The sequence below is a fragment of the Lotus japonicus genome, chromosome 1 (assembly GCF_012489685.1).
Source record: "Lotus japonicus ecotype B-129 chromosome 1, LjGifu_v1.2".
Taxonomy (NCBI): Eukaryota; Viridiplantae; Streptophyta; class Magnoliopsida; order Fabales; family Fabaceae; genus Lotus; species Lotus japonicus.
In genome coordinates this window covers 24,207,626-24,229,704 of record NC_080041.1, presented here as the reverse complement: position 1 = coordinate 24,229,704, position 22,079 = coordinate 24,207,626, and the positions used below count along the sequence as shown (strand labels likewise).

The window sequence follows — 22,079 nt, the reverse complement described above, 5'->3', positions numbered from 1 at the left end:
CTTTTGGGCAGAGGCAGTAAATACAGCATGTTACATTCAGAACAGAATCTCTGTGAGACCAATTCTGAATAAGACTCCTTATGAATTGTGGAAGAACATAAAACCCAACATTTCTTATTTTCATCCTTTTGGCTGTGTTTGTTATGTTCTCAATACTAAGGATAGATTGCATAAATTTGATGCTAAGTCTTCTAAGTGTCTATTACTTGGTTATTCTGATAGATCTAAAGGTTTTAGATTTTATAATACTGATGCTAAGACTATTGAAGAATCTATTCATGTTAGATTTGATGATAAGCTTGACTCTGACCAGTCAAAGCTAGTTGAAAAGTTTGCAGATTTAAGCATTAATGTTTCTGACAAAGGCAAAGCTCCAGAGGAAGTTGAGCCAGAGGAAGATGAACCAGAGGAAGAAGCTGGTCCCTCTAACTCACAAACTCTGAAGAAGAGCAGAATCACTGCAGCTCACCCTAAGGAATTGATTCTGGGCAACAAAGATGAACCAGTCAGAACCAGATCTGCCTTCAGACCCTCTGAAGAGACCTTGCTGAGTCTGAAAGGATTGGTGTCCTTAATTGAACCCAAGTCCATAGATGAAGCTCTTCAGGACAAGGATTGGGTTCTGGCCATGGAAGAAGAATTAAATCAATTCTCCAAGAACGATGTTTGGAGCTTAGTGAAGAAGCCTGAGAATGTCCATGTTATTGGAACGAAATGGGTATTCAGAAACAAGCTAAATGAGAAAGGAGATGTAGTCAGAAACAAGGCAAGGCTAGTTGCTCAAGGCTACAGCCAGCAGGAAGGAATAGACTACACTGAAACATTTGCTCCGGTAGCAAGACTGGAGGCAATCAGACTGTTGATCTCCTTCTCAGTAAATCACAACATAGTTCTACATCAGATGGACGTAAAGAGTGCCTTCCTAAATGGTTATATCTTAGAGGAAGTCTATGTTCATCAACCCCCAGGTTTTGAAGATGAAAAGAAACCAGACCATGTATTCAAATTGAAGAAATCACTCTACGGTCTGAAGCAAGCTCCCAGAGCATGGTATGAGAGACTTAGTTCATTCCTTCTGGAGAATGAGTTTGTAAGGGGTAAAGTAGATACAACTCTTTTTTGCAAGACTTATAAAGATGATATCTTAATTGTGCAAATTTATGTTGATGATATTATATTTGGTTCTGCTAATCAATCTCTATGCAAAGAATTTTCTGAGATGATGCAGGCTGAATTTGAGATGAGTATGATGGGAGAATTAAAGTACTTTCTGGGAATACAAGTTGATCAAACACCAGAAGGAACATATATCCATCAGAGCAATTACACTAAAGAACTTCTGAAGAAGTTCAATATGCTGGAATCTACAGTGGCCAAGACTCCAATGCATCCTACATGCATTTTGGAGAAAGAAGATAAAAGTGGTAAAGTATGTCAGAAGCTCTATCGTGGAATGATAGGTTCACTTCTATACTTAACTGCATCTAGGCCAGACATATTATTTAGTGTTCACTTATGTGCTCGTTTCCAATCAGATCCAAGGGAAACCCACTTAACTGCTGTTAAGAGGATCCTAAGGTATCTGAAAGGCACCACTAACCTTGGCTTGATGTATAAGAAAACATCAGAGTATAAGCTTTCAGGTTATTGTGATGCTGATTATGCTGGAGATAGAACAGAGAGAAAAAGTACTTCTGGAAATTGTCAATTTCTGGGAAGCAATCTAGTCTCATGGGCAAGCAAGAGGCAATCAACCATTGCACTATCAACTGCAGAGGCAGAATATATCTCAGCAGCAATATGCAGCACTCAGATGCTCTGGATGAAACATCAGCTGGAGGATTATCAGATCCTTGAGAGCAATATCCCAATCTATTGTGATAACACTGCTGCAATCTCATTGAGTAAGAATCCTATCTTGCATTCAAGGGCAAAGCACATTGAGGTAAAGTATCACTTTATTAGAGATTATGTACAGAAGGGCGTACTTCTTCTGAAGTTTGTTGATACTGACCATCAATGGGCAGATATCTTTACAAAGCCCTTAGCAGAGGATAGATTTAATTTTATTCTGAAAAATCTAAACATGGACTTTTGTCCAGAGTGAAGATGGATCAGAACCTCTGACTATGATACTTCTTGATCAGAAGATGTCTAGTCCAGAAGGTAACTCAATCAGAGTGTGTGTGCCCACTGGTACTGACTCTGAAGCTGAGACAACAACACGTGTGTCAGAATTTCTGATGCATAATTCCTTGTGCCCGTGTGACAGTCTGTTATGATTGCGTGTAGATATGCTTATCTCCTGTGTGTGATTGTGTATTTTACTGTTACTATCTATCTTTAATTTTCAACCGTTGATCTTAAAGTGCTTTTTGAATCAACAACGGTTATTTGATAAAACCCACTATACACACACGTTCTCGTTCACTTCCGGTTTTCACTCTCGCACTCTCTGCTTTTCAAAACCGCCTCTTTCTTGATTTCTCTCTCGATCTCTCTTCATCCTTCAAACTTCATCTTCTACCTCAAACCTTCAACCTCTTCAAAATGGTGAGACAAACCAGAAGATCTACTGCAGATGCACCTCAGTTCCCTCACATGGTAGTTGGTTTGGCAACGGGTCAAAGGGGCTCTGAGAACCCGGCACAAGAACAAGTTCAAGCTCAAGAGCAGATTGTTCCAATTGCAGAACGGGGCTGTGCCGTTCACTGCGTATTTGCTCCTGAGGAACTCCAAGTCCTGGCAGAATGGAGATTCGACCTCGACAACCTGGCTGCAAATGGGTTTGATCTTCGTCCTGAAGTCCAAGCTCAAGGTTGGGGAAACTACTTCAACCGACTTCGAGGACCGGTGTATGAGAAGTTGGTCAAGGAATTCTGGAAGCACGCCGACTGCGATGATACTCAAGTGGTATCTCATATTCTTGGCAGGAAGATCATCATCACGGAGAAGTCATTCGTGAATCTGCTAGGTGCAGACACTGCTTATGGGTTTCGATTCCAATTCACTGAGTCGAAGCTGAAACCCAGCACCAAAGACAAAACCAACCAGGCCCTGTACACCACTTTCAAACCGGGCAAGACAAGTTACAAGGTGATGGACCTTCACCCCAAACTCAGGATCTGGCACAAGATCCTGCTCAACTGCATCAATCAGAGACCGAAGGGCAGTTCCCCAGATTACATCAACTTCAACCAGAAGGCGATGCTGTTTTTCATTCAAGACAAGAGGAAGATCTGCCTTCCCTACTTCCTGTTCTCCTACTTGAAGGAGTGTATCCGGAAGTCTAGGACTACTGCCTCAATCAAGTCAGCAATCAAGTATATCCCCTTTGGGAGACTGCTGTCTGATCTCTTCATTGAGAGTGGCCTCATTCAAGACCTGATCAATGCTGGTTGCACAGAGGACTTGAGCACAATTGTCAGCGATGTCTTCACTGCCAACTCTCTGAAGAAGATGGGTTTGGTCCAGAAGAAGATTGCTCCTGCTCATGAAGACACATCTTCTGAGATCAGAGGAAGAAGGATGCCTCTGAATGACTACCCACTGTGGACTCAAGCAGACAATCCTGAAGCCATCAGATGCTATGTTGAAGACCTCAGGGCTCAAGGATTCGAGATTGATCTTGATGATTTCTTCAGCAGACTGCCGCCAGCTCCAGAGTTTCCTTCTCCTCCCAAGAAGAAAGCTCAGAGGAAGATGGTTCTGGAAGAATCCTCTGAAGAATCTGATGTCCCTCTGGTCAAGAAGACAAAGAGAAAGCCTGATGATGGTGATGATAGTGATAGTGAGGATGGTCCTCCAAAGAAGAAGCAGAAGAAGGTCAGAATCGTGGTGAAGCCTACTCGGGTGGAACCAGCTGCTGCAGTGGTCAGAAGGACTGAACCTCCTGCCAGAGTGACTCGATCATCAGCACATTCAAGTAAGCCTGCACTTGCTTCTGATGATGATTTGAATTTATTTGATGCACTTCCTATTTCTGCCTTGCTTCAACACTCCTCAAATCCCCTCACTCCTATTCCTGAATCCCAACCAGCCGCACAAACCACCTCTCCACCACATTCCCCACGATCCTCCTTCTTTCAACCTTCTCCTACCGAAGCACCTCTCTGGAATTTGCTTCAGAACCCAACCTCTAGGTCAGAAGATCCAACCTCTCTCCTTACCATTCCGTACGACCCATTAACTTCTGAACCCATCATCCATGACCAACCAGAGCCCAACCAAACAGAACCACAACCCAGAACGTCTGATCACTCTGCTCCCAGAGCATCAGCACGTCCTGCTGCCAGAACCACGGATACAGACTCTTCAACAGCCTTTACACCTGTATCCTTCCCAATCAATGTTGTTGATTCTTCTCCCTCCAATAACTCTGAATCAATTAGAAAATTCATGGAGGTTAGAAAAGAGAAGGTGTCTGCCTTGGAAGAGTATTACCTTACCTGTCCAAGCCCTAGGAGATATCCTAGCCCTAGACCTAAACGTCTAGTTGACCCAGATGAACCTATCTTGGCCAATCCTATCCAAGAGGCAGACCCCTTAGTTCAACAAGCTCACCCTGTCCCTGACCAACAAGAGCCCATTCAACCAGACCCTGAACCCGAACAATCAGGGTCTAACCAATCCTCGGTTAGATCACCTCACCCTCTGGTTGAAACTTCAGACCCTCACCTTGGAACCTCTGAACCCAATGCTCCCATGATTAACATTGGTTCTCCACAAGGTGCCTCTGAAGCTCATAGCAGCAATCACCCAGCCTCTCCTGCACCCAACCTCTCCATAATTCCCTATACTCACCTTCAACCCACATCTCTCTCTGAGTGCATCAATATCTTCTATCATGAAGCCTCCTTGAGGCTCCGCAATGTGCACGGTCAGACTGATCTCAGTGAGAATGCTGAAAATGTGGCTGATGAGTGGAACAATCTGAGCACTTGGCTAGTGGCTCAAGTTCCGATTATGATGCAGCTCCTGCATGCAGAGGGCAGTCAGAGCATTGAGGCTGCAAAGCAAAGGTTTGCTAGAAGGGTGGCTCTTCATGAACTAGAACAGAGAAATAAGCTTCTTGAAGCTATTGAAGAAGCCAAGAGAAAGAAAGAACAAGCAGAAGAAGCTGCACGTCAAGCAGCAGCTCAAGCTGAACAAGCCAGACTTGAGGCAGAGCGACTTGAAGCTGAGGCTGAAGCTCTTAGATGCCAAGCACTTGCACCAGTTGTGTTTACTCCTGCTGCTTCTGCTTCCATTCCAGATCCTCAAGCTGCTCAGAATGTTCCTTCCAGTTCTACTCAGACAAGCTCATCCAGACTCGACATCATGGAACAACGTCTTGACACTCATGAATCCATGCTGATTGAGATGAAGCACATGATGATGGAACTTCTGCGACGCACTGACAAACCTTAGTTTTAGGATCTCTTCTTTTTCTTCTTTTTCGTTACCTTTGTTTTCCTTTGTTAAACTCTGTTTCTTTTTATTTATTTATTCTCTTTTGTTCGTTTGTGATTATATATGCATAACTATATACTTATGTCACATATGTTTGCTAAACTCGTTTTATTCATAATTGTTTTGTGTTTACATCATATTTCTTTCCATCATATAATCTAGAATGGAGGATCTCTCCTCATTCTTCTGCACTCCTAGCGCTGCTCTGACCTATCCTTCTCCAGACGCTCCAGTACATGCTGGATGTTGCTGAGCCTGATCTTTAGCTCATCCCTCTCCAGAATCTCTTCTGAAGTCTTGAGCTTCTCTTCCAAACTCTCTTTCTCTTCCAGCAGCTTGAGTTCAAGCCGGCTGAGTTCTTGCACCTCCTCCACGAAGGCAAGAAATTCCTTCAGGTCTCTCTCCAACTCTGGACGCAGGTCCTCTTCCAGCAGTGTCCGTGTCAGCTCCGCGATGGTAGTTGCACCCTCTGGATGCCTGATGTTCAGGAACAAGTCCTCTTCAAAGGCCTTCTTCCTCAGCTCTTCTAGTGCTACGTTGTATGATGCCATTTTTTTTTACTGAAAATTATTCGAGGTGTGAAGCTTACCTTTCTCTCCAACGCTTTTTATAGGCTTCACTTTCTCTCTGAAAGTTAATGCTCTTACAGTTTCTCGAGGTTAAGTTCTTGGTAACTGACCCTTCTATTTACTCACTTGACCGGTGGTAAACGTTCATCCCTTGCATTAACTCTTCTATTTATTTTCGCCTAACTCTGATTCTTACATCGTTTTCATTTTCTTTTAAACTTATACCTTCTCTAAGGGGGCGTACCTTGTACTTCAAGCTAAGTTTTTCACACCCCAAGCTTTTTGCTTATGACAAAAAGGGGGAGTAAACCCAGTTTTTGATTTGTAAGATGTGTTAGTGTGACTTATTTTTCTTTTGGAGATTTTAAGAGTTCCACCTTCATGACCATAGATGTGTCACTGGGCAAATACAAGGAATACATTTCACTTCTTCTAAAGTGATTCTAAGTTGACTCTGATACCCAAGACTCTGATACCTTGTCCATGACTCTGATCACTTATGCGCTCTGATTATTCGTTTTTCATCTATGTCATAAGCTTTTCACTCTGAACTCTTATATTTTTTAGCTCAGAATCTAGACTTTACTAACGTTTTCATCAAGTATTAGATTCAGGGGGAGCTAAGCTCAGAATCAAGCAGTGACTTGAATTCAGAATGAGCAAGATAAACTATTCACATCAGGATAAGTCTTATTCTATATCTCTAAACTCTGAGTGAATTCAGTTTAATGTTTAAGAATTGTTCATCAAAAATCTTAGTTTTGTCATCATCAAAAAGGGGGAGATTGTAAGATCAAGTTTTGATCTAGTAGTACAATTCTATGTTTTGATGATTACAAGTTAACCTTTTGATATGAACAATTGTGGTACTCTAACGTGTTTTTCTGAGTGTGCTATTTACAGGCTCTGACCTCAACTCAATCTCACACAAATCAGAAGCACTGTGTATAAAGGGTAACCCAAGCAACGCTTTCGCATTCACCATGTTCAGTATGAACAGTGGAAAAGCTTCAGAAGTTCTGAAGCTATACAAACTCTGATGTGGACTCAGTCGCTAGAAGCTCTGAAGATCCAGAAGTTCTGATAACCAAGAAACACTGAAGGTTCAGATGTTCTGATGGTGTAGAAGACTCTGAAGATCCAGAAGCTGAATAGTGGAAACTCTGAAGTCCAGAAGCAAGAAACTCTGAAGGCCATGTTCTTCCCTCTGAGTTCAGAATCAGAAGATACAATGGTCAGAGGATCTGTGCTTTCCCTCTGACTCTGATCAACCGGCTTCACAAGTTCCAATATGAAGTATTCCCCTGATCAGAAGTCTCCTAGGTTAAAAGGTCAAGTCGCTATCCAAGTACAAAAGCAAGTGTACCTTCCTGACGACCTACCTAACGTTCTCAGCCACAGCAGAAGCTGGATTTTCCAGAACTGCCCTCCAACGGTAGCATTTCCCATGCAACGCTCAACCCTAATCCTTGGAGTATATATAGAGGCTGAAGATTGAAAGAAGCGGCTAAAAGAAAGAAACACATATACACGCAAGACATATTCAAAATATTCTAAGCCTTCTTTCATCTGAAATTCATTGTGTTTACTATTAGCTTTTTAGAAGCAAATCTCTTGTAAACAATTCTTTGATAAACAGTTTGTTTAGTTCCTTTAGGAGATCAAGGTTGATCGGATCCTAGAGAAGACTAAGAGAGTGAATCTTAGTGTGAGCTAAGTCAGTGTAATTGTTAGTCACTTGTAGGTTTCAAGTGCAGTTGTAACTCTTACCTGATTAGTGGATTGCTTTCATTCTATGAAGGAAGAAATCACCTTAACGGGTGGACTGGAGTAGCTTGAGTGATTTATCAAGTGAACCAGGATAAAATCCTTGTGTGCTTTTCTATCTCTTATCTTTAGCACTTAAGTTCTCGAAAGATTTGTCAAAATCTTTAAGGTGGAAGTTTTGTTCTGAAAACGTTATTCAAACCCCCCCTTTCTACCGTTTTTCATACCTTCAGAACTTTTGTACTTGTTCTGCCTGTGCTTCCAGATGCGGTTGAGCCTTCTGGAAATCAGGGAGAGCTCATCTTCAGAAGATTCTTCTAATTCTAGTATGTGGATAAAGTTTATGAAGAAAACCATAGAATGAGGGGGTGACACTTGTCGGAGCTGTTTGTTTTTTGTTTCGGATATAGTATATTGTATAGGATAGGATTCAAACAATTTTATTTTAATTTATTGTAATTTATAATTTAAAATTAATTTAATATTTATGTGTAAATTCAAACTTTAATAATTTTTAAATAATTTTAAAAAATATTTTAAATAAACTCATGAGTATAATATAAGTAAACTTGACTTGAACAATCAGTAATAAAATACTATATTTTATACAATAATATATAAATATAATAAAAAATAGAATCAAATATATAAAAATAAAATATATAAGTAAGAATTACTTTATCAAGTAATAAATTTTGTATTTAATATTCTAATATATAAATATAGTATAGAAATAGAATAAAGTATATAAATAAGGAAAATTGAATTTACCGAGTAAAAAATCCTATATTTATTATACAAATATAATTGAAAATTAATGAATAAAATAAATGTTTTATATATATGGTTATATATTAATGATTAAAAAAATGTAAATGATGGTTATACATTCATTTAAAAGAAAAAAATGGTATCATTAAATTTATTTTAATTCCACTTAAGTAAGAATTGTTGTAAATAGAATCCAACCAATCGAAAAGTACGAGTTCAAAAACTCGACGAGTCTAGTATCGGGAAAGATAACTATCTTATTGGCGCAATCAAGAAGGACATGATAATGGGACAACCAATCCATGCCTATGATCACATCCAAACCCTTGAGAGGTAAACAGATCAAGTTTGCTACAAACTTCTTATCTAGGTACGTCCAAGGACACTCCAAACATGCAGTGTTGGTTACTAGACTCTTAGATGCAGGGATATATACTACCAAGTCAAACGGTAGCTTTGACACTTCTAGCTTTAACCTCGTCGCACAAGCTAAGTCTATAAATGAATGTGTAGCACCATAATCAAATAGCGCGGTAAAGGAATTACCCGCAATCTCGCAGGTACTGCGGATCAGACCATCGTCTTCATCAGCTTCAGTTCCAGTAATCGAGTAGACCCTTCCACCAGCAGTAGGCCTCCTTGCCCCAGCAACGTTTGCAGCAACCTCAACCTTAGGAATTCTGCAATCCCTAGCAAGATGACCTGGCTTGTTGCAGTTCCAGCACATCAGAGGAGTCTTAGGGCAGTGTGTAGCGAAATGCCCCTTTTTGTTACACCTGAAGCAAGTAATATCTGCCAGATTCACGTGTGGTCTTGGTGCGATAGCATTCCCGCCTGAAGGATAAAAGGAACCAGAAGTTGCCCATTGCCTTGAGGACGAACATACAGCTTCTTCTGGTAATGCCTACCCTTGTCATTTCTTCCCTCATTGGCCCTAGTCGGACCTCCACTCCCTTGGTGAGACTTGCTCAGACCTTGGTACTTGCCCCTTGCGTTATCAATAGCCTCAATCCCCTTGGTCTTCTCCATCAGCACTTGGTAGCGATTCAGCCCTAGCAGTTGCACCGACCTCTGCAGCTCATAGTTCAGCCCATCCATGAAGCGCTCACACATATAGCTTTCGTCCACTAGTCCTCGAAAGTAGCGAAAGTGTTTCGCTAACGACTACAACTTAGAAGCATACTCAGCTACAGACATGCCTCCTTGACGAAGTCTCAGAAATTGTGCCTCCTTAGCAACTCTAGCACTATTAGGAAAGTACTTGTCCATAAAAGCTCCACGTAAACACTCCCAAGTGATAGCTTGATTGTCAGCCTCCATCATAGCCCTAGCCCCACGCCACCAGTACTCAGCTTCACCAGTCAACAAATAAGCTGCATAATTCACTTTCATCTCTGCAGCAGTACGCAGGAAGGTAAAGATCTTCTCCAATTCTTGGATCCATAGGTCAGCTTCCTCGGGATCAAAGCCTCTAGAGAACTTCGGTGGATCCTGACGCTTGAAATCATTCAGAACTCTGGTCTGAGCAGCAGCTAGTTCACGTTCCTCAGGCTGCACACGACGAGCATTCTCTTCAGCTTGGTTTTGAACAACCACCAAAGCAGCAGTAGCAGCATGTTGAGCTTCAGCTTCCTCCCTTGCAGCAGTGTTAATAACATGTTGTGTCATAAGGGCAGTCAGATTAGCAATAGCTTGCTCCATCGGATTCATGTTGTCTGGACCTTGAGTCTCGTTCAGTTGTGGACACCTCCTGTTCCTATTTTCATGAACAGTCAAATACCACAACAGATACTCAGGTCATAACAACACGAAGTTCTATAATAAATAACTATGTATATATATACATATCTACATACTTATATCAAATGTATAATTAACACTAACTAACATAAGGTTATTCAGTCACGAACAACCTTCAAATACTATCAAAATAAGAAGTAATCAAGCACACTCTTCCTCCGATTTACACCCCATCATTCGGTCTCAGAGTTTAAACATATTAAGCAAATAGTCTACCCCAAAGCTCTGATAAGACAAATGTAACGCCCCAATTTCTCAATTGAGGAGTCGCATTAGTAACCTATCAAGTCTAAGGACTAATTTGAAATCCTAAAGAAACAGGGTATATTTTTTTTTTAAAACAACAAAACAAAGTTGAAAACATAACATAACCTTAATTAAACAACCCGTTCCTGACATATAATAATAGTGACTTACAATAACATAAGCAGGGTTCCAAAATAAGTACGTACACTTAAACAGTGGAGAAAACAAGATTTTAGTAATAGAGTTTTCAGATGATGAAGAAGACTCAAAGTATAAACTACTAAGAGAAAACTAAACAGCTTCTTCCATCTCTACTCCGCCACTTACTATCCCTCCTCCATCTCATGCATGGCTAAGCATCTCCGGAAGGCTCTTCGTCGCCTAATAGCGTTAAGCGCTAAAACAACAAATAGCAAACAGAAAGGGTTAACTCCATGCAATTACCACATATAAAGAGAAAACATGTTATTCACATTTAATTATATAACATGATAGTTAAACTAACAACGTACATCAAGTTACAATGACAATCATTGCACAATATAACATTAAACCAAATATCAATATAATCGAACGTTAGTTCCCTACAATGCAACTAGATTCTGCTATCAAAATGGATCGATCAGTAACGTTTCACAAGATGGGACAATCACGTGGGACATAACCACCTCATTGCCACTTAACGCCACAACAGACGGGATAATCGTGCGGGACACAACCACCTCATTGCCTCTTTAGGACATCTCGAAAGATGGGAGGATCCCGTGGGACATAACCACCTCATCGCCACTTTATAAAGCCTCGAAAGACGGGACAATCACGTGGGACATAACCACCTCATTGTCACTTAAGGACATCTCGAAAGATGGGATGATCACGGGGACATAACAACCTCATCGCCACTTCCACCCCTATATGCCACAGTCAGTCAAAAACTCATCATCAATCTCAGTAGTCACTCAATCAACTATTTCAGCTCAGTAATCAAGTCAGAACAATTATGTGTTATTCATATTCTCAAACAGGAATAAATTTATTCAATTATGCATATATGCTCCTCAAATCAACATTAAGAAGCGAACGATGGCCTAAGCCTTATCAAACATTCAACATAAGCAAGCATACTACATTGCAAGCATACCAATATCTCAATCAAACGCCAATCAAATTAAACACTTTCATCTCAAACACAAGCAGTGCGAATAAAGCATGCTAGACTCAAAGACGCTCTAAAACTGAGTTACCCTTACCTTCGTAAGTAGAAGTAGTGCATAAACGTTGTGAACCTAAAACACAGAAATACAGTCTTATCAACACAAGCTCCACAAGAAGCAATCAATCTAAGAACACTAATCAAAACCGGAAAGAAAGCCACTTTATAACGCCTCGAAAGACGGGACAATCACGTGGGACATAACCACCTCATTGCCACTTAGGGACATCTCGAAAGATGGGACGATGACGTGGACATAACCACCTCATCGCCACTTCCACCCCTATATGCCGCAGTCAGACAAAAACTCATCATCAATCTCATTAGTCACTCAATCAACAATTTCAACTCAGTAATCAAGTCAGAACAATCATATGTTATTCATATTCTCAAACAGGAATAGGTTAATTCAATTATGCATATATGCTCCTCAAATCAACATTAAGAAGCGAACGATGGCCTAAGCCTTATCAAACATTCAACATAAGCAAGCATACTACATTGTAAGCATACCAATATCTCAATCAAACACCAATCAAATTAAACACTTTCATCTCAAACACAAGCAGTGCGAATAAAGCATGCAAGACTCAAAGACGCTCTAAACTGAGTTACCCTTACCTTCGTTAGTAGAAGTAGTGCATAAACGGTGTGAACCTAAAACACAGAAATACAGTCTTCTCAACACAAGCTCCACAAGAAGCAATCAATCTAAGAACACTAATCAAAACCGGAAAGAAAGCCACTTTATAACGCCTCGAAAGACGGGACAATCACGTGGGACATAACCACCTCATTGCCACTTAGGGACATCTCGAAAGATGGGACGATCACGTGGACATAACCACCTCACGCCACTTCCACCCCTATATGCCACAGTCAGTCAAAAACTCATCATCAATCTCAGTAGTCACTCAATCAACAATTTCAGCTTAGTAATCAAGTCAGAACAATCATATGTTATTCATATTCTCAAACAGGAATAGGTTAATTCAATTATGCATATATGCTCCTCAAAACAACATTAAGAAGCGAACGATGGCCTAAGCCTTATCAAACATTCAACATAAGCAAGCATACTACATTGTAAGCATACCAATATCTCAATCAAACGCCAATCAAATTAAACACTTTCATCTCAAACACAAGCAGTGCGAATAAAGCATGCAAGACTCAAAGACGCTCTAAAACTGAGTTACCCTTACCTTCGTTAGTAGAAGTAGTGCATAAACGGTGTGAACCTAAAACACAGAAATACAGTCTTATCAACACAAGCTCCACAAGAAGCAATCAATCTAAGAACACTAATCAAAACCGGAAAGAAAGCCACTTTATAACGCCTCGAAAGACGGGACAATCACATGGGACATAACCACCTCATTGCCACTTAGGGACATCTCGAAAGATGGGACGATCACGTGGACATAACCACCTCACGCCACTTCCACCCCTATATGCCATAGTCAGTCAAAAACTCATCATCAATCTCAGTAGTCACTCAATCAACAATTTCAGCTTAGTAATCAAGTCAGAACAATCATATGTTATTCATATTCTCAAACAGGAATAGGTTAATTCAATTATGCATATATGCTCCTCAAAACAACATTAAGAAGCGAACGATGGCCTAAGCCTTATCAAACATTCAACATAAGCAAGCATACTACATTGTAAGCATACCAATATCTCAATCAAACGCCAATCAAATTAAACACTTTCATCTCAAACACAAGCAGTGCGAATAAAGCATGCAAGACTCAAAGACGCTCTAAAACTGAGTTACCCTTACCTTCGTTAGTAGAAGTAGTGCATAAACGGTGTGAACCTAAAACACAGAAATACAGTCTTATCAACACAAGCTCCACAAGAAGCAATCAATCTAAGAACACTAATCAAAACCGGAAAGAAAGCCACTTTATAACGCCTCGAAAGACGGGACAATCACATGGGACATAACCACCTCATTGCCACTTAGGGACATCTCGAAAGATGGGACGATCACGTGGACATAACCACCTCACGCCACTTCCACCCCTATATGCCACAGTCAGTCAAAAACTCATCATCAATCTCAGTAGTCACTCAATCAACAATTTCAGCTTAGTAATCAAGTCAGAACAATCATATGTTATTCATATTCTCAAACAGGAATAGGTTAATTCAATTATGCATATATGCTCCTCAAAACAACATTAAGAAGCGAACGATGGCCTAAGCCTTATCAAACATTCAACATAAGCAAGCATACTACATTGTAAGCATACCAATATCTCAATCAAACGCCAATCAAATTAAACACTTTCATCTCAAACACAAGCAGTGCGAATAAAGCATGCAAGACTCAAAGACGCTCTAAAACTGAGTTACCCTTATCTTCGTTAGTAGAAGTAGTGCATAAACGGTGTGAACCTAAAACACAGAAATATAGTCTTATCAACACAAGCTCCACAAGAAGCAATCAATCTAAGAACACTAATCAAAACCGGAAAAAAAGCCACTTTATAACGCCTCGAAAGACGGGACAATCACGTGTGACATAACCACCTCATTGCCACTTAGGGACATCTCGAAAGATGGGACGATCACGTGGACATAACCACCTCACGCCACTTCCACCCCTATATGCCACAGTCAGTCAAAAACTCATCATCAATCTCAGTAGTCACTCAATCAACAATTTCAGCTTAGTAATCAAGTCAGAACAATCATATGTTATTCATATTCTCAAACAGGAATAGGTTAATTCAATTATGCATATATGCTCCTCAAAACAACATTAAGAAGCGATCGATGGCCTAAGCCTTATCAAACATTCAACATAAGCAAGCATACTACATTGCAAGCATACCAATATCTCCATCAAACACCAATCAAATTAAACACTTTCATCTCAAACACAAGCAGTGCGAATAAAGCATGCAAGACTCAAAGACGCTCTAAAACTGAGTTACCCTTACCTTCGTTAGTAGAAGTAGTGCATAAACGTTGTGAACCTAAAACACAGAAATACAGTCTTATCAACACAAGCTCCACAAGAAGCAATCAATCTAAGATCACTAATCAAAACCGGAAAGAAAGCCACTTTATAACGCCTCGAAAGACGGGACAATCACGTGGGACATAACCACCTCATTGCCCCTTAGGGACATCTCGAAAGATGGGACGATCACGTGGACATAACCACCTCATCGCCACTTCCACCCCTATATGCCACAGTCAGTCAAAAACTCATCATCAATCTCAGTAGTCACTCAATCAACAATTTCAGCTCAGTAATCAAGTCAGAACATTCATATGTTATTCATATTCTCAAACAGGAATAGGTTAATTCAATTATGCATATACGCTCCTCAAAACAACATTAAGTAGCGAACGATGGCCTAAGCCTTATCAAACATTCAACATAAGCAAGCATACTACATTGCAAGCATACCAATATCTCCATCAAACCCCAATCAAATTAATCACTTTCATCTCAAACACAAGCAGTGCGAATAAAGCATGCAAGACTCAAAGACGCTCTAAAACTGAGTTACCCTTACCTTCGTTAGTAGAGGTAGTGCATTAACGTTGTGAAGCTAAAACACAGAAATACAGTCTTATCAACATAAGCTCCACAAGAAGCAATCAATCTAAGAACTCTAATCAAAACCGGAAAGAAAGCCACTTTATAACGCCTCGAAAAACGCAGTGCGAATAAAGCATGCAAGACTCAAAGATGCTCTAAAACTGAGTTACCCTTACCTTCGTTAGTAGAGGTAGTGCATTAACGTTGTGAAGCTAAAACACAGAAATACAGTCTTATCAACATAAGCTCCACAAGAAGCAATCAATCTAAGAACTCTAATCAAAACCGGAAAGAAAGCCACTTTATAACGCCTCGAAAGACGGGACAATCACGTGGGACATAACCACCTCATTGTCCCTTAGGGACATCTCGAAAGATGGGACGATCACGTGGACATAACCACCTCATCGCCACTTCCACCCCTATATGCCACAGTCAGTCAAAAACTCATCATCAATATCAGTAGTCACTCAATCAACAATTTCAGCTCAGTAATCAAGTCAGAACATTCATATGTTATTCATATTCTCAAACAGGAACAGGTTAATTCAATTATGTATATATGCTCCTCAAATCAACATTACGAAGAGAACGATGGCCTAAGCCTTATCAAACATTCAACATAAGCAAGCATACTACATTGCAAGCATACCAATATCTCAATCAAACGCCAATCAAATTAATAACTTTCATCTCAAACACAAGCAGTGCGAATAAAGCATGCAAGACTCAAAGACGCTCTAAAACTGAGTTACCCTTACCTTCGTTAGTAGAGGTAGTGCATAAACGTTGTGAAGTTAAAACACAGAAATACAGTCTTATCAACACAAGCTCCACAAGAAGCAATCAATCTAAAAACACTAATCAAAATCGGAAAGAAAGCCACTTTATAACGCCTCGAAAGACGGGACAATCACGTGGGACATAACCACCTCATTGCCACTTAGGGACATCTCGAAATATGGGACGATCACGTGCACATAACCACCTCATCGCCACTTAGGTTCCACCTCTATATGCCACAGTCAGTCAAAAACTCATCATCAATATCAGTAGTCACTCAATCAACAATTTCAGCTCAGTAATCAAGTCAGAACAATCATATGTTATTCATATTCTCAAACAGGAATAGGTTAATTCAATTATGCATATATGCTCCTCAAATCAACATTAAGAAGCGAACGATGGCCTAAGCCTTATCAAACATTCAACATAATCAAGCATACTACATTGCAAGCATACCTATATCTCAATCAAACGCCAATCAAATTAAACACTTTCATCTCAAACACAAGCAGTGCGAATAAAGCATGCAAGACTCAAAGACGCTCTAAAACTGAGTTACTCTTACATTCGTTAGTAGAAGTAGTGCATAAACGTTGCGAACCTAAAACACAGAAATACAGTCTTATCAACACAAGCTCCACAAGAAGCAATCAATCTAAGAACACTAATCAAAACCGGAAAGAAAGCTTTTAAAGCTTCAGAGTTCACATAAAAGCACGAATGGACAACATGACCTTTGTTCGCTAAAACGCGCGTAACTCGAGCTACAGAGCTCGGAAAGACACGAAACCAAAGCCAATATTTCGACAACAGAGAGGGCTACGCTATGGCTCAGGTCATGCTAACCCAAAAATTATTTATTTTTGAACACTGTACAGCTCCAAATAAGTTTCGGCTACTACAAAAATAGGGTTTCCCAAACATTTTCTTCGATCTAATTTAATTCCTAGGTATTCTTAGGCGATATCTAGGGCAGGGAAACACTCGGAACGATTACGGAAGCTAAAACTAGAATAGGGGATTTTTGGTCCAATAAAATTGCCCCAAGACTCAAAGTCGATACTTTTCGAAACAGATTTTGAATAATGATAAACAAGGCATTTAATAACAACTAATCTCAAAGGCACTAAGAAAGATCAGGACTTTTTGGATCAAAAAGTAAACTCACAGAGAAAATGGGTTTTTGGACAGTTTTTTAGATCTACGACGACTCAGAGAAAATCCGAACATACCGACAGCGATTATAGCATGTTGGGTTAGTAAGGAAGGTAGTTGAAAAGAAAAATCGAAGCTATAAGACATTTTGACATTTAGCTCCAAACTTTGAGCATAAAGATATGGAAAACACCCAACATAAAGAAGAAACAGAAGTAAGATCAGACATCCTTACCTCTGCACCTACACGTAGCTTCCGAAATTAGGACGATCGGGCAAGGAATGAAAATGCTTTGCTCCACTCTCTCTCTCTCTCTCTCTCTCTCTCTCTCTCTCTCTAAGTTTCGGCCACTTTGGGGAAGAATGCGATAATTTCTCATTTTCCCCCTTTTTATAGGTGAGAAGAAATTGCGAAAAATTGAGATTTCGCGGTTCCGGATGTTTTTGGTACTTTCATCTGCTGATAAAAATTGAGTATTCGGCGACAGAATGTCGAAACTCAAATCGAGGTTCATTTAATTGAGGAAAACGTCTCAAAGACAGTGTGGGTCGATTTACGCCGAAAAACTACTTTTGGCAGTCGACGTGGGATGAAGAAACTTCATTCTAAAGAAATATCACAAACATCGAAAGGAATGACGCATCACGGATGGAAACTTCGTTAGAAGCTCCGAATAGAAAAACTCTTCATTCAGGGTCTTTATTAAAGTCCCCGAGAAGTTAAAGTCTAGCTTCAGCGAACTTCCGGGAAGCAAAACCAAACAAGCGTACAGTCTAGGGTTTCGTATCGGAATAATACTCATGGGAAAATTACTCAGAGGTTCTTATTCTCCCTTCAATTCTAAAATTCTCTTAAACAGTGCTCTAGGAGCGGATATAGCCTTTTTCGGACACTCTCGACCTTAGTCGGGTGCGAATATGACTCGTGCTGTCAATCAAAATGACTATAGTGTCATCCTTAAACATACTGTGAACTTTCGTCTTCATAAGACTTGTCAAAACGCTAAACACAAGTCAAGTTCCTCTCACGCTTACACAGAATCCTATGCGTGAGTTGGAAATTAATTATTTATTTAATTATAAAATCTTGGGTCTTACAGGTTGCGGTTCCCCCATTTCTCCTTCTACCTCTTGATGGTTCCTCCCTTGGTTCTCTACAACGAAGGTTGTTGTTTGGGTACGCAGATTCATCCTCCAATAATCCACTTATTGTAAGATCCTAACCTTGCTTATGCATTGCTTAAGTGATATATTGAATAAAAGTGAAATTTCTAGTGAAGTTTGATTTAATTGCTAATCTGTCCGTGACCTTGTGTGAATTTTTGAGACGTCTTAAAGACCTAATCTTGAAAAGCTTCCTTCATGAGAGTTGTAGCTCTCTGAGTTAGCTAAATTCTCCCGTTGGTTTCAGGTCATTCCGACCTCTGTAGCCCGAGATAGTCATGCTTTAGTGACGGAAGGTCAGGCTGTATTGTACTAGCAATTTTGCTATAAGAAATTTCTTAAGTCCGAATTTATCTCTTTAAAATCAAGAGAAGGAGTTTGCCTTGATTTATTTGAGCCTCTTAATCAGTAGTTAGGAGAGTATTTAGTTGGACTTGGGCCAAGTTATGAAGGGAGAAGAGAAAAGGAAAACCTAGCCCATGATGCATGCTAGTCGAATTCCATGAGGAAGGAAGGAGGGAAGACTTGTTTGACTTGGTTGTGCTGAATTGGTGGTAATGATTTGGGAGTTATGTCTCCTTAGTCAATGCACATCAGTTTTGTTGAGGGAATAATGAGAAATTGATGAGCATTAACTTCATGTCTCATTTCAAATTGAAAGAAAAGGTTGTGAATGCCCTTGGAGTGCATATAGGCCGCGGGTTTGGGGGCTTTAGGGGAAGAATTTTTCAGCCTTTGAGAGACAAAAGGAGCTGAGTGAGAAACCCAAACACAAACCCTCATTTTCTCATCACACATTCAGCAAAAGAAAGAAAGAAAGAGAGAGTGAGAGAGAAAGAGAGAGAGGCCGTGAGAAGAAGAAGAAGAAGAGGAAGAAGAAGAAGAGGACGTGGAGGAGCAAGAGGGAGAGATTTTGTAAGGCCCGAGTTTTTAAGTTTATGCTAAGTGAATAAACTTCTTATTCACGATTAGGGTTGATGTAATGTGAAGGGAAACCTGAACGAAAGTTTATTAAATGAAATATATTTATGAAGGAGAAAGTTCAGGAAAAGTTCAAGGATTGCATTATGATCGATAAAAGTTATAGCACGATCGTTACACGCTTAAACCTAGGTCAGAAACCCTAGTATATAGCTAATTTTCACTTTTAGGCACGCTGGCAGTTAATTCCAAAAATCTTCAGAGAAATGTTAGAACTTCTCTTTTTCCATATATCACCATCATTTCGAGGCGAAACTCTAGGATCTACGAACGTCCGATTCCAATCATCGGAAGTTTGCCGAAACCGAATCCCTGGTATTTCAAAACCCTAGAATTTCTCGACAATGAAGACTATTTCTATTCAGAGCTTCAAATGAATATTCTACACGCGTACACCCATTTCTCTTGATGATTTCAATCTTTCTTCCGAAGGAAGTTTTCCATTCTGACATTCAATGCAAAAAGCAACTTATCGGGTAAAATAGTTTTATACCGACTATGCTTTAGTTGCCAAAAATACAAAGAGACCTCTTTATAGTTTTGGAATTCTTTTGCCAAAACCTATCTATTAATTCACGGAGAATGACGCCGGAAAAATCAGATTCGCGAAACTTTCATTTTCCCGCGAATTTCCACCTTCTATATATAGCAAAAAAATGAGAAAAAAAAAACAAATATCTTACCCATTTCTTCCCAAGGAGGCCGCGAGTTTGCTAAGGAGAGGAGGAGAAGAGATTTTGTTCAATCCTTGCTTGATCGTCGATCAATCAGTTGCTACTTCAAGGCTTCGAGGTATAGTCACTAATCCTTACCTCCGATCGCTTTTTCCATAGCTTTTCTGTAGAGTTTTCTGAGCGGATAGTTTATGGGTTTTTGCAAAACTATCCTGAATCTTTCATTTCTGATTCTAAACCTCTTCTATATGTGCCCAAGATCACTTCTGCCGGGTTAGATTTTCCGTTATGTCGCCGGAATTCCGCCGGAATCAATTTGAGCCTAAAATACCCATTTTTGGAGTTTTTGGTGTAAAGCTTCAACCTTTAGGCTGAAAACTATCGCCTTAGCTTAGTGCTAGTAGGATTAGTTGTCATAAACGTCGTTGGTGACGTCCCTGCAAAATTTTATTTTTGGGATTTTAGTTTTGAAAATCCTAAGTTAAAAATCATGACCAAAATACCCCTGCGACAGTTTTTGATCCGATAATTTTTCCGAGTTCAGAATACCCTTAGTTACGGCTTATGAAAGCATAGGAACCAAGTTTGATCGAAGAAAAATCGAACCCCACAATTAACCAAAGTGGCCGAGCCCTATAGGGGGGAGGAGGAAAATTTCCTTTTCCGAAAACTTGTCCTTTCGCGCTAGATTATCGTACCTTAGAGTATAGATTACTTCGAGTAACCTTAGTAAGTATCGATGGCTTAGTTTTCGATAGATTCTTATAGTATTCCGTGATTTTGTTGTAAAGGTGCTTTTGAGGATTTCTCTGAGGAACAACACTTTGAGTGCGAGGAAGCGCTTGACGATCATACTGGAGAACCTTCAGGTGAGGGCTTCTCACTGAATCTCTAGTTAATGCTTAGGGTCGATGTTTCGACATTGTTTACTGTTTATGCACTGGAATTGTGTGTGATTGGAAAATGTTTTCTGAGGCTTCGGCTGACAATGTAGATGATTCATCTACTAAATGTTTTTGAGATTGTCTTACATGCTATGTGCTATGTGGGTAATCTAGGATGTGTGGTGCATGCTTTATATGCTAAGTGCTAAGTGTTTATGATGCGATTTATTGTTATATGACATGTTGTTGATTGTGATGATTTAAATATGCTCTGTACTGGAATCTGAGATTCTGAATGGTGAGAATAGCGGGCAGGTCATGCCGATTTTATTTTGAGAGTTTTGAGAAAGTTTGATAGGACGAACGAGGTTCGGGCCTTAATTTTGTTTAGTGGATCGAGACATCCTCTGGAAGCGACTTGGGATTGGGAGATCCTGCAAATGTATAAGACTTGCGATAAGACAAAATGGAATCTATTTTATAAAGAAAATTCATAAGACCTTAAATAACCTCAAAATCTTTAAGTAATGATAATAACCTCGAAGGAAAGCATTGGAAGTCAAATCATAGTTTTGGGAAAACGAGGAGTGTCGTCGGATCCAAGTGTTGAGGAGTTTGGTAAGTTCTGAGTATGTTGGTACTCCTTCGCTCGTTGAGCAGTTTGTTAGCCATCCAAGGGATGAGCCGAGAAGCTTCACTGAGGCGTGAGACCTTGTGAATGCGTGATACTCCACTGAGGCGTGAGACCTTGTGGAAAGCATGGAACTCCACTGAGGCGTGAGACCTTGTGAGAGCATGAAACTTCACTGAAGCGTGAGACTTCGTGAGAGTGTTGATGACCCGAAGAGTCATCGTGAGTGGTTGCACTCGTTTAATGATTATTGTATTTTGTCGCAGAATCGACTTTACCTTAGGGTAAGCTTTTAGAGACATTAATTTAGCTAGAACACGTGGCGACGTGTCGAGTGAGGTCGGAGACGTTGTTTGGCTAATCACTGCATTGCATGCACTCATTAAGTGGTTTAAACACGGCGAGATACCGGACCACGG

The 22,079-nt window shown here is 40.1% G+C and overlaps 1 protein-coding gene across 1 annotated transcript in view; it reads right to left on the bottom strand.

Moving 5' to 3' along the window:
• Positions 1–9,656, bottom strand: part of LOC130730614 (uncharacterized) — a 37,437-nt gene extending 27,781 nt beyond the window's left edge. Inside the window, exon 1 of the mRNA XM_057582672.1 lies at positions 9,445–9,656. Coding sequence (XP_057438655.1) covers positions 9,445–9,656 — 212 coding nt within the window. The remainder of the gene's footprint in view (positions 1–9,444) is intronic.
• Between the last annotated feature and the right edge of the window lie 12,423 nt (positions 9,657–22,079).